This window comes from Sander vitreus, chromosome 7 (genome assembly GCF_031162955.1).
Source record: "Sander vitreus isolate 19-12246 chromosome 7, sanVit1, whole genome shotgun sequence".
NCBI classification, from domain to species: Eukaryota; Metazoa; Chordata; class Actinopteri; order Perciformes; family Percidae; genus Sander; species Sander vitreus.
In genome coordinates, this window is record NC_135861.1 from 29,228,962 (window position 1) to 29,244,952 (window position 15,991).

Sequence of the window (15,991 nt, forward strand, 5' to 3'; positions counted from 1 at the left end):
GTTCTGCTTTAGAGCCAAATACTTCAATTTTTGTACGCATGAGGGCACTTTGTGTGTATGCGTCTGTATTTTTGTACCGTTCTGAAGTGCACATCTTTTCAGCATTCACCATATTCTGTTGTAGGATTTTTGTCAGAGGCAAATATGCATCCCCCAAAAAGGAGTCATTACTTTATTTTGTGACATAGGGAAACAAATATGGAATGGTTCTTAACTCCATGTCTTATTTTGAGAATAGCACTCTACAGATGTGCAGATTAATATTTCTCCCATGTTCTATTTAATATGTGGCTTTTAAAAAAGGACAAAAGGTTTAGCTGAAAAGGTTTTGCCTTTGCAAATGAACACATCACTGGTTGTGCATTATTTTCACGCAAAGGAAAAAAAATTTAAAGTTAGTTTAAATATTTGGCATGTTTGACCCCAATAAGTTTATCCAAATGCATTAACAGAGACATGTCAGATGAACTCAACACAAGTGCAATAAAACTATTCATATAGGTCAGTGTAATGTAGAAGCCATTTTGTTTTGACTGTTTGAGCATTTAATGAAATTAAAGAACATTGCTGAAGTTTTTCAAAAGGGAAGAAATGCATTCATTTGTAGCCAAACTTATTCAAAATCGCAAAGCTGAAAAATAAAACTTTTACAACACTTGCGATTGTATTTTTGCCAAAGTATGCTGCTTCTCCCAATATTGGCTCTATAAAGTTTCTATGTTTAGTCAATGATTTGTATACAGTATCATTCATTATCCAGTCTGGCAACAGCAGAACTAAGTATTTTTAAACACCACCTGTCTGCCAGCGCAAGACTCTTCCCCCCCCCCCCAGGCTACAGTGAATACCACACCCCACTTGAAACCAGAGCGGGCTTTAGTTCTTCTCAGAAGAGTCACACCTGAGATCTTCTAATAGTATACTGAAAACATCTGATGCAGTAAAAGTAATTTAGTAGTCATCTACCTGCAACAATTTCAAATTTAGTAGTAGTAGGCCATTGCCAGTTCTGTTGAACACCACTGCCCCCAAGTGCCTAAAGTGAAAAACACATTTTAAATCAAAAGGGACCATCAGATGAATATATAACCCATTTTATACAGATTTGACATGTTAACTTTTAACAGTGAGTGTATTAAAGAGAACAATCAATAACTGGTCGGTAAAACTTTATTTTTTTCCACATTGATAAAAAGGCACCGATCAGAGATCACTAAAGGGGAATGTATGCCTATTTAATACTCCTCTCCTTCATCATCCTCATCTCCCACACTATCAGCTCCAACCTCCTCATAATCCTTCTCCAGAGCTGCCATGTCCTCTCTGGCCTCAGAGAACTCTCCCTCCTCCATACCCTCACCCACATACCAGTGAACAAAGGCACGCTTAGCGTACATCAGATCAAACTTGTGGTCAAGCCGAGCCCAGGCCTCTGCAATAGCAGTGGTGTTGCTCAGCATGCACACAGCCCTCTGGACCTTGGCCAGGTCTCCACCAGGAACTACAGTGGGCGGCTGGTAGTTGATGCCTACCTTGAAACCAGTGGGGCACCAGTCCACAAACTGGATGGAGCGTTTGGTTTTGATGCTGGCAATGGCAGCATTCACATCTTTGGGCACCACATCGCCACGATACAAAAGGCAGCAGGCCATGTATTTGCCGTGGCGAGGGTCACATTTTACCAACTGGTTGGCTGGTTCAAAACAGGCGTTGGTGATTTGAGACACCGTTATCTGCTCATGGTAAGCCTTCTCAGCAGACACAACAGGGGCGTAGGTGGCCAGAGGGAAGTGGATACGGGGATACGGCACCAAGTTGGTCTGGAACTCTGTCAGATCAACGTTGAGGGCACCGTCGAAACGAAGGGAGGCAGTGATGGAGGACACTATCTGACTGATCAACCTGTTGAGGTTGGTGTAAGAAGGACGCTCAATATCGAGGTTTCTACGGCAGATATCGTAGATGGCCTCGTTGTCCACCATGAAGGCACAGTCAGAGTGCTCCAGGGTGGTGTGGGTGCACAGGATGGAGTTGTAGGGCTCCACCACAGCGGTGGACACCTGGGGAGCTGGGTAGACGGAAAACTCCAGCTTGGACTTCTTGCCGTAGTCGACAGACAGACGCTCCATCAGCAGGGAGGTGAAACCAGAGCCGGTGCCACCTCCGAAGCTGTGGAAAACCAGGAAGCCCTGAAGGCCGGTGCACTGGTCCGACTGAGGACAGAGAGAGAGAGAGAGAGACAGTTAATGATTACCTACATTGCACATATTTTTTTATACTGTGAACTGATGCCATCCTCTCATTTCAACACTGAACAGCTCTTTTCATTTTAAATATTTTTAATATACATTTTATTGTAAAAGTTTATTTTAAGATTCTTCACATTTCCAGTACTTTTTCTTGTTGTCTTGCAGGTTCATTATGAATCAAATTATCAAGGTGAACTCCTTGTATGTGGAAACCTACTTGGCAATAAACCTGATCCATTTAATGTCATTCTAGAGCAAAATGTAAAACTTCTACTCTGAATATACCCACCAGTTTGCGGATCCTGTCCAGCACCACATCAATGATCTCTTTGCCGATGGTGTAGTGTCCACGGGCGTAGTTGTTGGCAGCATCCTCCTTGCCGGTGATCAGCTGCTCAGGGTGGAACAGCTGGCGGTAGGTCCCAGTGCGCACCTCATCTGAAGAGAGAAAAACAGATGTTGAATCAGTTGTGGCCTACAATTTACACTTTCATTTGCCTAAAGAAATGTTCAGCCAGAGGTGATGACACTTACCGATGACAGTGGGCTCCAGGTCGACAAATACAGCTCTGGGGACGTGTTTTCCAGCTCCAGTCTCACTGAAGAAGGTGTTGAAGGAATCGTCTCCTCCTCCGCGAGTCTTGCCACTGGGCATCTGTCCGTCCGGCTGGATGCCATGCTCCAGGCAGTAAAGCTCCCAGCAGGCATTGCCAATCTGGACACCAGCCTGACCAACGTGCACTGAGATACACTCACGCTGTGGAAAGAAAAGTAGTGTTGGGGCTCTTTTTAAATAGACTAGAGTGCACTAGAGCTAATGCAAGATTTAAATAAGTAAAAGGCTCTTTTGTAAAGAACCAGATAACACCAAACATCATGACTAAAGTCAGCTGATGCAGCCATTTACCATCTACCCTCTTAAAGCCAGAAACCAGAGAAGGCTAAAACTTGTGACGTTATCAAGTATAAAGTCTGGAACTGCTCAATACAGAGTAAAGGCTATACTGATTTTATTCTATTGTAGTGTACTCAGTTGTGACTCTGAATATGTACCCATAAACTCAGAACCATACAAATAAAAATTAATTGATTAGATTTGTCAGAGAGTCGTAAGGGTACTACTAATATTTGTTGACCGTCTTGGACACAGGAATATAACGTATGCATTTAAAAAAAAAAAAAAAAAAAGGGCGTAGTTCCCCCTTTAACAAAGAATTTTTTTTTTCGGAATTTCGTGATGGAACAAACCAAACACAGCTGTAGTTCCAGATGTTAATACAAAAGTAGTAACGTTAAGCCTTTACAACATGAAAGAATCCTATAAAAAGCCCCATTAGGCTTTTAGTGAATTGGTTTTGTTTGAAAGGCCTGTGGTTGCAGTTTCATACAGGCCAGGCCTCTCCAAACAGGCGGTAAAAAAGAGAGGAATGTTTCAGGATGAAAAGCCCATTGACCTAACACTAAACTGGGTCAATGTGAAAACAGGAAAGCCAACACCGGAAACTGGCAGCTACGACTGAACTTGTGGGCTGTGGCCTGTCGAGTTACACTTAATTTACCAATATTACAATTAAGACGGCCTATTGACGACGACGATTGGTAACCGTCCTACACCTTGATAGTTTTGTTTACACGTAGACAGTTGATGTTTCTTAGTTAAAATGAAAAGTAAGTTAAACTAGGTTGCCGCGTGGTGACGCACATTCATATCGTTGAATTTAGATAAATAAACGAAACAAGTAATACGTTAAGAAACACTATGTCCATACTCACCATGATTATTGAAGTTGTGGGTTCTGTAGGAATAAAGATTAAGCAGAGGAAACCGGCAAAGTTAGCTCTCACACACAGGCCTTTATGAGTCCAGTGTAAGAAGTAACTGACGTTTGTTCCTAGGCGGGGTTATTTATACTCTCTTACCCGGCGGAAAAGTGCTGCTGAATCCTATTGGTCGGAAGTCACGTGAGTCCGCTTCCTATTGGTTAAAAGGAAAAAGTCAAATGCGCCACGAGCTCTGCGGGAAAATGGGGGCAATCATCGTTGAGATCTGCGTAGGCATGTGTGCGTAGCTGCTAGCCAGTCATTGGTGCTAGCTAGCAAAGATGCTCTGTGTAACTGCGGACTAGGCTAGGGTTCATTCATTCACTAGCTAGCTAGATCAGTCGGCCCGGCGGTGGGAGTGTACCTTAAATGGTCCATTTGTGTGACGTTCTGTTGTGTTCTTTAATCCCCCGAATGTAGCACAAGTAGACTTTATATTTCACAATTGTTTTCCGTCAGATTATTTACAGACATATCCAACCGCACCTAAAAGGCGGCATCATTTTACGGAGAAAGAGAGGAGGATCCATTTTATTTCTATCAGAGGGAGAGACTGTGCTGGTGCTTGTTGCAGGAAACAGTCGTTAAGGGCAGTTAAGTGTTTGTGTTTCGTTTTTTTACCCTAACCGGTTTTTTTATGTTTTTCTTGAGACAGGAATGCTTACAGTACGCCTGTACGGGCCTCTGACGCCACCTCATGATTGGCCACCGCAGCGTGACGTCGGGTTGCGATCCTCCAACATTACTCCAAAGGTTGATTTTTTTTTTTTTTTTTTTTTTTTTTTTTTTTTTTTTTTTTTTTTAAATCAGCTTTTCGCCGCAGGGCCTGCCCTTCATCCATGCGCAGGGCGCTATGTTTTTTTTTTTTTTGTTTTTTTTTTTTTTTGTTTAAAGTGCTGTATTCATGGATGTATTAAGAAAACGGTTGTATTGCATATGTTGTACCACTTCCTGTGTCGAAATGGTTCATGAGTTATGAAAGCTGGGTGGCTAAATTAACGGCCAACATTTTAATTGGAAGATGAAAAATATTGCTATGGGATAGCAGATCTTTATAGGCTATTTGATATCCAAGAAATTTCTTTGGCGCCTGGTGGGTTTACTTTCCATCACATCCTCTCTCTCAGGTGTACAGTATGAAGCCACCAGAGGTCCCCATTTATTAAGAAAAAAAAAATAAGGCTGGAGCAAAAGCAGGAATTTAAGGATTTATAATAAATGGAAGAACCTGCTATTCCTCTGTTTTAGGGTTCTTAACATTAAAATATTCCTTCATTCCCTGTCAATCTGAGCATATTGGTAAATGTTGAATTTAGTCACCCTCAAATCCTGACTTTTTAACCATGTGGGCTACCTCAGCAGTGTACTTCTCTGTATCTGTACCTGTGTGTCTATAGATTGCATATGTAATCAACGAATCAATATATTGATTTGCTGATTACATATGCAATCCTCATCTATATACAATTACAATAAACCACCTTTCTATACAAATTAAACCGCTAGATTTGCACCATATTCGACACATTACCAGGTACCATTATTCTTTCATTCATTTAGTTCAGTTTATAGTTATACATTGTGCATTTGTGACTTGGTGTTAATACCCGTGGAGATTTAAAAAGTACTTTATCCAATCTATTTCCATCAGGCAACATGTGAGCAAAGCCAAAGCAAAAAAACTTTGAAAAAATATCTAACCTCTAACATATTATTCGACATTGTTTGCTACTTTTACGTGAGTTGCCTATAATAACCAAGGGCTAACAGTGGGTGACAATTATCTTGTGATTTTCAAAGTATGTATGGATATTATTCCGACTTATATGAAATTCTGCAGGTTAGGGTTACTAACTGACTGGATGGGAAGAGGTTTGATCTTGGGATGTGTCAAAAGTTTTATTTTTTTGCCTTGGCTCTGCTCACATGATGTCTGATGACAATGGTTGAATAAAGTACTTTTTAAAATCTCTATGGGTAATTATAGCATCCAAGTCACAAATACACAATATACCTCTAAACTGAACCAAATGTAAAAAAATAAATAAATAAATAGTATGTGTCGTGAACGGTGCAACTCTATATACTTGTATGTACGTCAAAGACCATCAGCACGAGTTTCCCTCAAGGCTGTGCCTTTCCCCTCTCTCTCCTCCCTGTACACCAACAGCTGCACCTCCAGTCACCAGTCCATCAAGCTCTTGAAGTTTGCAGACAACCCCACCCTAACAGGACTCATCTCTGGTGGGGATGAGTCCGCCGACTTGACCATCTGGCGACGTGGTGCAGTCAGAACTTTTTTTCATTGAATACAAATCCTAAAACTCTTGTTTTTGTCCCAGCATTATGCAACCAATGGACTAGGAAGTAAAAAAAATACTAATAATTGTATTACTGCTTTCTCAATAAATGGGGGGGGTGGTAAAACCATCAGATGCAGTCATTTCTTGGATATTATATGCAATATATTAAGATTGGCTGTCTCAATTTGTGATAGCCAATCTTATTTAAAACATTGCCTTGTGATTCACAATGCAATGTTTTTTTTCTTCCAGTTAAAAGACTCTTAAGAAAAGCTAATGTGAATTAAAATGTACACACTGGATTGTCATTTAACAAAGGAATGCTTCACTCTAAATTGTATTGCACAAAATTGCACAAAGCTATGTAACCATGTTATTTTATATTAACATAAGTGTTTGAAGTTATATTTGTCTCAGAGGAATGGCTTAAGATTACAGATGGTAAAGGAAGGAAAAAAGCAGAGAAGGATACTGCCAAGTGAAGAAGGGAACTCCAATAGGTCACATGACAAGTCCTCACAGATGTGTGAGGTAAGGTGCAGTATGAAAAACAGTACAAGAAGGCCTGTCATTTTTCCAGATTTATTTACAGTTTATAAACCATTTAAATAACTTTTTACAACTACAGTAAGCATGACCATGTTGAAGTGTTCTTGGGCAAGACAGTGAACCCTGAATTGCTCCCGATGCTATCCCATCATGTGAATGTGTTTGGAAGTCGCTTTGGATAAAAGCGTCAGTTACATGAAATGTAATGTGCGTTTGTAATATTTAGAACTTAAACACAAGTTTACACATCTAAAACAAATGCAATATATTGTGTCCTGTATATTGTTCAGGACTTACACTTTTGAATTAGATTAATTTATGTAGTATGCCCTACTCCTCTCCTTCATCCTCTCCCTCCCCCTCAATAGAGTCGACTCCAACCTCCTCATAATCCTTCTCCAGAGCTGCCATGTCCTCTCTGGCCTCAGAGAACTCTCCCTCCTCCATACCCTCACCCACATACCAGTGAACAAAGGCACGCTTAGCGTACATCAGATCAAACTTGTGGTCAAGCCGAGCCCAGGCCTCTGCAATAGCAGTGGTGTTGCTCAGCATGCACACAGCCCTCTGGACCTTGGCCAGGTCTCCACCAGGAACTACAGTGGGCGGCTGGTAGTTGATGCCCACCTTGAAACCAGTGGGGCACCAGTCCACAAACTGGATGGAGCGCTTGGTTTTAATGGTGGCAATGGCAGCATTTACATCTTTGGGCACCACATCGCCACGATACAAAAGGCAGCAGGCCATGTATTTGCCGTGGCGAGGGTCACATTTCACCAACTGATTGGCTGGTTCAAAGCAGGCGTTGGTGATTTCTGCCACCGTTAATTGCTCATGGTAAGCTTTTGCAGCAGAGATGACAGGGGCATAGGTGGCCAGAGGGAAGTGGATACGGGGATACGGCACCAAGTTGGTCTGGAACTCTGTCAGATCAACATTGAGGGCACCGTCGAAACGAAGGGAGGCAGTGATGGAGGACACAATCTGACTGATCAACCTGTTGAGGTTGGTGTAAGAAGGACGCTCGATATCGAGGTTCCTACGGCAGATATCGTAGATGGCCTCGTTGTCCACCATGAAGGCACAGTCAGAGTGCTCCAGGGTGGTGTGGGTGGTCAGGATGGAGTTGTAGGGCTCCACCACAGCCGTGGACACCTGGGGAGCTGGGTAGATGGAGAACTCCAGCTTGGACTTCTTGCCGTAGTCGACAGACAGACGCTCCATCAGCAGGGAGGTGAAACCAGAGCCGGTGCCACCTCCGAAGCTGTGGAAAACCAGGAAGCCCTGAAGGCCGGTGCACTGGTCCGACTGAGAACAGAGACAGAGAAACAGTGAGATACAGTTATGCCATTTAATTTAACCCATGTGTAGTCACATTCTGTATACTCCCCTTGTTTTCCGAGTCAAAAATTACCCGCCTTCACTTAACCCCTAAAATGCAGCAGCATAATTGTGTTTTGAATGCCAAAAAACTTTTTTGGATGAAGAAACAACCTGTAATTGATCCCAAGGTGTGTGAATATCTGAGTTTTCCCTCTTCACAGAGCAGAAAGACTGCATTTATTCAGTGGAGACACCACTTGTTTTTATTACAACACAGCTTACACTTACTCATTTTCCTTACTAAAGTGGTGATTTATTTTGATATTGTTATTATTTTTTTAAGTTACTCCATATGCATGTGGTAAACAGTAGTTTTTTTTTTATCAAGAGATAGGCCCAGTACTTTTGTATCTTTGCATCTCAAAGACCAGCCTCACCTCAGGACCTGTAAAAACCTGCTAAGGTTAGCAGGTTTTGTAATTTACAGGTTTTGAGATTTACCCTATGTAGGCACGCAGGTAAATCTCATCCTCCATCCACACACATACACACACACAGCAATTGAGTGTGTGTGTGTGTGTGTGTGTGTGTGTGTGTGTGTGTGTGTGTGTGTGTGTGTGTGTGTGTGTGTGTGTGTGTGTGTGTGTGGATTTTGTAGTGTAGTCTGTGACTGTAAATGTAATGTTGGGCTCATTAGGAAAAGGCATCAAAGTTGAAAAAAAGATCATTTAGAGAGTTTTCTGTCATTTTTGACCCAAAGACAACACAAGGGTTAAAATTAAGGAACGGGTCCCTCCTGATATCAAGCTACCCACCAGTTTGCGGATCCGGTCCAGCACCAGGTCAATGATCTCTTTGCCGATGGTGTAGTGTCCACGGGCGTAGTTGTTGGCAGCATCCTCCTTGCCGGTGATCAGCTGCTCAGGGTGGAACAGCTGGCGGTAGGTCCCAGTGCGCACCTCATCTGAAGAGAGAAAAACAGATGTTGAATCAGTTGTGGCCTACAATTTACACTTCCATTTGCCTAAAGAAATGTTCAGCCAGAGGTGATGACACTTACCGATGACAGTGGGCTCCAGGTCGACAAATACAGCTCTGGGGACGTGTTTTCCAGCTCCAGTCTCACTGAAGAAGGTGTTGAAGGAATCGTCTCCTCCTCCGATGGTCTTGTCACTGGGCATCTGTCCGTCCGGCTGGATCCCATGTTCCAGGCAGTAAAGCTCCCAGCATGCATTGCCAATCTGGACACCAGCCTGACCGACGTGGATGGAGATACACTCACGCTGGGATGCAGAGACAGAAGATTTGGATTACAGATTTGATTAAATCTCAAGAGCTGAAGAGCTAAAGATTTTGTCAGATGCCTTTTGCCAGATGCAAAGATGCCTTTAAATGAGCTGCAAAATGACAGTGCATCACAGGGCGTTTATTCATTCTCCCCATCCTGCATGAAAAGCCCTTACTATTGTTATTTTCGATGATAGCATGTCTGAGGTTCAGTCTATCATTTAGGAAAACATTTTCTGCTTCTCTCTGCTGCCACAGAAGACTATTGCATGCAGAATTACGGTGAGAGAGAGAGGATAATCTAGGTCAGACATGTTGCATGCGCTGTCTCTTCAAAAAGCCACATTCACATCCACCACAGGGAATATAAATCAACTATTTATTTCCATATTTCTTTACAGTAAATAGTAAACAGAGATATGTTATACTCTAGATATCATATCTGAGTGATGAATAATGTAACATAAAATCATCTTTTGAACATACTACATACATTAGTAACAACATTAGTGTGAAACTAGTCAAGCTGATTTAAAAGAGTTATGCAGTGAGAAGACAAGGCTTGCAGTGCAGGAATACATTAGGCTATATTTCGATTAAACAATAAATGAATTGTCTAACAGAAGCCATAATACATATGACAATTAAACAACATCCAGCCATGATGCACTACAGTGAAGAGAACAGAGGGTGACGTCAGAGAAACATATGAGCTATACCTCATTTACTCCCCTTCTCTTATACTCTAAAACAATAACCCTGGAAATAAAATATATATAAAATGGTACTTACCATGATGGCTCGTCAGTATTATGCAATGTAATGAGACAAGCCGGAGGAGTGTTCGTGTCTGACGGGGTGCGGTGTCTGAGGCTGCTCTAATGATGCACCACACTCACATACTCTGCCTCGTGAGGAGAACAGGTGAAGTGCACAAAAAATTTAAAACTCCTCCTCATTCTGCCGCAGTAACTGTTTCACACCCAGAACCAGAACAACAAGATAGGCCTACTGTAACTGAGACAGGAGGACTGTAGATGTGTTGATGATTTGGTTGATGGGTATGGTATGGTGTTAAAACACACAAATGTTTGGCTGTGTCTGTGTCTTTATTTGTAACTTGTATAGCATCATTTGAACATCAACGAAGCATTTTTCAATGGAAATGCATTTTTGAATCTCATCCGCTTTGTGTGAATTTTTTAGACTGTTTATCGCGCTGCGTCACACAAAATCTGTAACCTGCAAAGAGGACCATGTGCTCTCCAGGAGGTGATTTTTTTTCTTCTTCTTCCTAGGATAGAGACATTTAAGTCCCGCGTTTTTGAAATCGGACACCAAAAACGGAAATAAGTTATTCGTTATTGAGTCGAAAAGAAAATAGAAAAAAAAAGCATGCTATTTAATAATGTTAACGTTAGCTGCTGGTACAGCTTGAGCAGGACTAGCTAACGTAAAAGTCAGCCCTGTAACTTTAGCTATTGAAGCAATGTTAACGTTATCTAGCAGGACGTGCTTGGTATCAATGGATTCCTTAAATATTCTTGTTTCATATGATACCACATGTCTTCAATAGCTTTAGGCCTACAACTGAACCTGCTAAAACACACTAATGTCGGCAGAGATTGCCGACGGGTTTGAGCAGCGCTAAATAACATTTCAGCCTGCCAAATCTAGGCAAAGACTAGGCAACCCTCATTTTCCTTAATATGCCTCACTAAGTTAATGTTGCTTCAATAGCTAATGTTACAGGGCTGACTTTAACGTTAGCTTGTCCCACAAGCTAACAATCAGCTAACATTAATGTTAGTAGCCTACACTCTAAAACGTAGCAAACTGTTAACTGGTGCAATAATAACACAAAGCATAATAACACAAAGCAAACTGCAAAGACACTGCAAAAATGGTGCTGAAAAAATAGGGCCTAAATGTAATTTAAATGACAACAAAATCCTAATAATATCAGAGAAACGTCAAGCCGATTAATGCCTGAGAGCACAGTGAAGGCGAATTCTTCTTTTTCTGTATAGTTTAAAAGCAGTTGGCATCCATAAATGTTGCATTACCACCATCTACTGAAGGCCAAAAAATAATCTTGTAAAGTGAATTTAGCAAAGGATTAACTAGTACTTGTTGCCTGCTCTGGTTGGATTGGTTAGGTTTAGGCAAGAAGAGTTGGATTGGTTAGGGTAAGGGTAAGAATGTCATGGTAAGCCAATCAAAGGCAGAGTAGGGCAGGACATGCGTTCGCCATCCTAGGAAAAAAAAAAATCTTGCCCATTACACATTCTCAAAAGATTCCACACAATCGGTTGAGATTAACAAATACATTTCCATCGAAACTATTATAAACGAGTTACAGATTAGAGGCACAGACACAGCGAAATGTTTACAGACACAAATCACGCTGTATTTATTTGTGCATTGCGTTTTACAAGCTGTGAATACTTTTGAGCCTGTTTCAACACCATACCTTGGATGTGAAACACTGCGACAGAATGAGTAGGAGTTTTTATTTTTTGTGCGCAGTTCACCTGTTCTCCTCACGAGGCAGAGTATGTGAGTGTGGTGCATCAGCAGATCAGCTTCAGACACCGCACCCCCTCAGACACGAACACTCCTCCGGCTTGTCTCATTACTTTGCATAATATCGACGAGCGATCATGGTAAGTACCATTTTATATAGCGTATCTTATTTCCAGGGTTATTGTTTGAGAGTATAAGAGAAGGGGAGTAAATGAGGTTGCTCATATTTTTCTCTGACGTCACCCTCTGTTCTCTTTACTGTAGTGCATCATGGCTGGATATTGTTTAATTGTCAATGAATTGCTTCTGTTAGACAAATGAAGATATTGTTATTGTTATTTTAATGCTTACTACAAATGTTGCATAATGTAGCCTATTCCTGCACTGCAGGCCGACGCCTAATCCTCTCCCAGCACAACTCTTTTAAATGAGCTTGACAATAGCACCGCACACAAATTGTTACTAATTTGTCATCCTGATTTTAACACTCTCTTTGTAGCTTTCATATAAATATCTTTTTTTAGTGCACCTTGTTCAAAATATTAATTTATGTTAAACTATTCATCCCACTGACTGTCTTTAAAAACACACCTTTTAAAATGAAATATAGGCTACAGATATCAAAGTATATCTAAATAGGCCTATAAAATATATCTGTTTACTATTTACTGTAAAGAAAAATGAATATTAATAGGAGGCACATATATTATTATTATATTGGTGGATGATGTGAATGTGGCTTTTTGAAGAGACAGCACATGCAACATGTCTGACCTAGATTATCCTCTCTCTCTCACAGTAATTCTGCATGCAATAGTCTTCTGTGGCAGCAGAGAGAAGCAGAAAATGTTTTCCTAAATGATAGACTGAACCTCAGACAGACATGCTAACATAGAAAATAACAATAGTAAGGGCTTTTCATGCAGGATGGGGAGAATTAATTTGAACAGTCTGCCATTTTGCAGTTAGGGCATCTTTGCATCTGACAAAAAGCATCTGACAACATCTTTATCGAAATGTATTTGAGTTTAGCTCTTCCGCTCTTCAGAAGTACAAGGCTTGAGATTTAATCAAATCTGTAATCCAAATCTTCTGTCTCTGCATCCCAGCGTGAGTGTATCTCCATCCACGTCGGTCAGGCTGGTGTCCAGATTGGCAATGCCTGCTGGGAGCTTTACTGCCTGGAACATGGGATCCAGCCGGACGGACAGATGCCCAGTGACAAGACTTGTGGAGGAGGAGACGATTCCTTCAACACCTTCTTCAGTGAGACTGGAGCTGGAAAACACGTCCCCAGAGCTGTATTTGTCGACCTGGAGCCCACTGTCATCGGTAAGTGTCATCACCTCTGGCTGAACATTTCTTTAGGCAAATGAAAGTGTAAATTGTAGGCCACAACTGATTCAACATCTGTTTTTCTCTCTTCAGATGAGGTGCGCACTGGGACCTACCGCCAGCTGTTCCACCCTGAGCAGCTGATCACCGGCAAGGAGGATGCTGCCAACAACTACGCCCGTGGACACTACACCATCGGCAAAGAGATCATCGACATAGTGCTGGACCGGATCCGCAAACTGGTGGGTAACTTGATTAGCCTGGTTGACACCATACCCTTCTCAGTTGTAACTGAGAGTGGGTCTGGGCAAGCTTCATTCAAAGCCCATTTCCAAAGGGGCGTCACCAACGGATGCCGCGCAAATGCCTCTGGGCGCAACTGGGTAGTCCTTCAACCAATCAGACCAACGATCTGGGTGATGTAGCAGCGACAGCGGCATCAACGGGTTGCTGCACTTCGGTGGTGTTAAATGTAAACAAAAAGCTGCTTGCCGTCACTGCGCTATCGTCATCGTGTAAAGCCCGCCTCAACGGTTGTGATTGGTGCCTCGATTTGGAAAAATTGGAAATGGGCTTGAATGGGCTCTTGGCCAGAATGACTTGCAGAGCCAATCTCAAATTTGCCAGAAGTTCGTCAGGGTTTTCCCAAGGCTATAACTTGATATCAGGAGGGATTCATTGATATATAATTTTCCTCAAATGACATAACTGTATCTCATTGTCTCTCCCTCTCTGTCCTCAGGCTGACCAGTGCACCGGCCTTCAGGGCTTCCTGGTTTTCCACAGCTTCGGAGGTGGCACCGGCTCTGGTTTCACCTCCCTGCTGATGGAGCGTCTGTCTGTCGACTACGGCAAGAAGTCCAAGCTGGAGTTCTCCATCTACCCAGCTCCCCAGGTGTCCACGGCTGTGGTGGAGCCCTACAACTCCATCCTGACCACCCACACCACCCTGGAGCACTCTGACTGTGCCTTCATGGTGGACAACGAGGCCATCTACGATATCTGCCGTAGAAACCTCGATATTGAGCGTCCTTCTTACACAAACCTCAACAGGTTGATCAGTCAGATAGTGTCCTCCATCACTGCCTCCCTTCGTTTCGACGGGGCCCTCAACGTTGACCTGACAGAGTTCCAGACCAACTTGGTGCCATATCCCCGTATCCACTTCCCTCTGGCCACCTATGCCCCTGTCATCTCTGCTGAGAAGGCTTACCATGAGCAATTAACGGTGGCAGAAATCACCAACGCCTGCTTTGAACCAGCCAATCAGATGGTAAAATGTGACCCTCGCCACGGCAAATACATGGCCTGCTGCCTTTTGTATCGTGGCGATGTGGTGCCCAAAGATGTAAATGCTGCCATTGCCACCATTAAAACCAAGCGCTCCATCCAGTTTGTGGACTGGTGCCCCACTGGTTTCAAGGTGGGCATCAACTACCAGCCGCCCACTGTAGTTCCTGGTGGAGACCTGGCCAAGGTCCAGAGGGCTGTGTGCATGCTGAGCAACACCACTGCTATTGCAGAGGCCTGGGCTCGGCTTGACCACAAGTTTGATCTGATGTACGCTAAGCGTGCCTTTGTTCACTGGTATGTGGGTGAGGGTATGGAGGAGGGAGAGTTCTCTGAGGCCAGAGAGGACATGGCAGCTCTGGAGAAGGATTATGAGGAGGTTGGAGTCGACTCTATTGAGGGGGAGGGAGAGGAGGAAGGAGAGGAGTAGGGCATACTTACTAATAAATTAATCTAGCTTAAACGTGTCATTCCTGAACAATAAACAGGAGCACAACATATTGCATTTGTTTTTAGATTTGTAACCTTGTGTTTGACTTCTAAATGTATCACTGTAGTTGTAAAAAAAAAATGATTTGAATGGTTTACACACTGTAAATAAATCTGAAAAGAATTACAGGCCTTCTTGTACTGTTTTTCATACTGCACCTTACCTCACACATCTGTGAGGACTTGTCATGTGACCTATTGGAGTTCCCTTCTTCACTTGGCAGTATCCTTCTCTGCTTTTTTCCTCCCTTTCCATCTGTAATCTTAAACCATTCCTCTGTGATTTATGAAATGAAATAATCTTTTTCTGATATGCGTTCAGATTATAGAGAGCCAAATAGCTGCCTAACCCCCTTGTTAATATGAAACAACATGGTCACATAGCCTTGTGCAATTTTGTGCGATCAAATTCAGACTGAAGCATTCTTTCGTTAGATGATATTTTAATGTTTTAATGACCCTAACCCAGTGCGATTTTAATTCACATTAGCTCTTCTTGTGAAGTTGAGCCCAACAGAAGAAGAAAAAAAATGGACTAAATATGACATATGACTAAAAGCCTTTACGATTGAAGTTTTCATGTTATGCCATAAAACAGGATAGATATGCAAGACTCTGAAATAATGAATATGGAGGAACTGGTGACCAACAAAGGGACTCTCTAATGTATTTTTGTCAAGTTTCCCCTTAATACATATTTGGCTACTAGGGATTCAATTTGGTATAATATAGTAAGAAACATAATGGTGTTGTTTGTACTCCATCCCTTAATTTAGATTTGTTTAATTGTCTGCAATTTAGGATGAGAGAGATGAACTT

At 42.2% G+C, this 15,991-nt stretch overlaps 3 protein-coding genes across 3 annotated transcripts; 1 reads left to right on the forward strand and 2 right to left on the reverse strand.

Annotated features, from left to right (window-relative positions):
- Positions 1 to 1,152: 1,152 nt before the first annotated feature.
- Positions 1,153 to 4,129, reverse strand: LOC144521319 (tubulin alpha chain-like). The gene is made up of 4 exons (XM_078255852.1): positions 4,023 to 4,129; positions 2,784 to 3,006; positions 2,539 to 2,687; positions 1,153 to 2,213 (listed from the first exon to the last, which is right to left on the reverse strand). The coding sequence occupies exons 1-4, from the start codon at positions 4,023 to 4,025 to the stop codon at positions 1,236 to 1,238; spliced, it is 1,353 nt and encodes a 450-aa protein (XP_078111978.1). The 5' UTR covers positions 4,026 to 4,129; the 3' UTR covers positions 1,153 to 1,235.
- A 3,108-nt stretch (positions 4,130 to 7,237) lies between these two features.
- LOC144521320 (tubulin alpha-1B chain-like) lies at positions 7,238 to 9,521 on the reverse strand. The gene is made up of 3 exons (XM_078255853.1): positions 9,306 to 9,521; positions 9,061 to 9,209; positions 7,238 to 8,230 (listed from the first exon to the last, which is right to left on the reverse strand). The coding sequence occupies exons 1-3, from the start codon at positions 9,424 to 9,426 to the stop codon at positions 7,253 to 7,255; spliced, it is 1,248 nt and encodes a 415-aa protein (XP_078111979.1). The 5' UTR covers positions 9,427 to 9,521; the 3' UTR covers positions 7,238 to 7,252.
- A 2,571-nt stretch (positions 9,522 to 12,092) lies between these two features.
- On the forward strand, positions 12,093 to 15,304 carry LOC144521321 (tubulin alpha-1B chain-like). The gene is made up of 4 exons (XM_078255854.1): positions 12,093 to 12,198; positions 13,168 to 13,390; positions 13,487 to 13,635; positions 14,136 to 15,304. Exons 1-4 carry the CDS (start codon positions 12,196 to 12,198, stop codon positions 15,111 to 15,113), a joined length of 1,353 nt encoding a protein of 450 aa, XP_078111980.1. The 5' UTR covers positions 12,093 to 12,195; the 3' UTR covers positions 15,114 to 15,304.
- Positions 15,305 to 15,991: the final 687 nt, after the last annotated feature.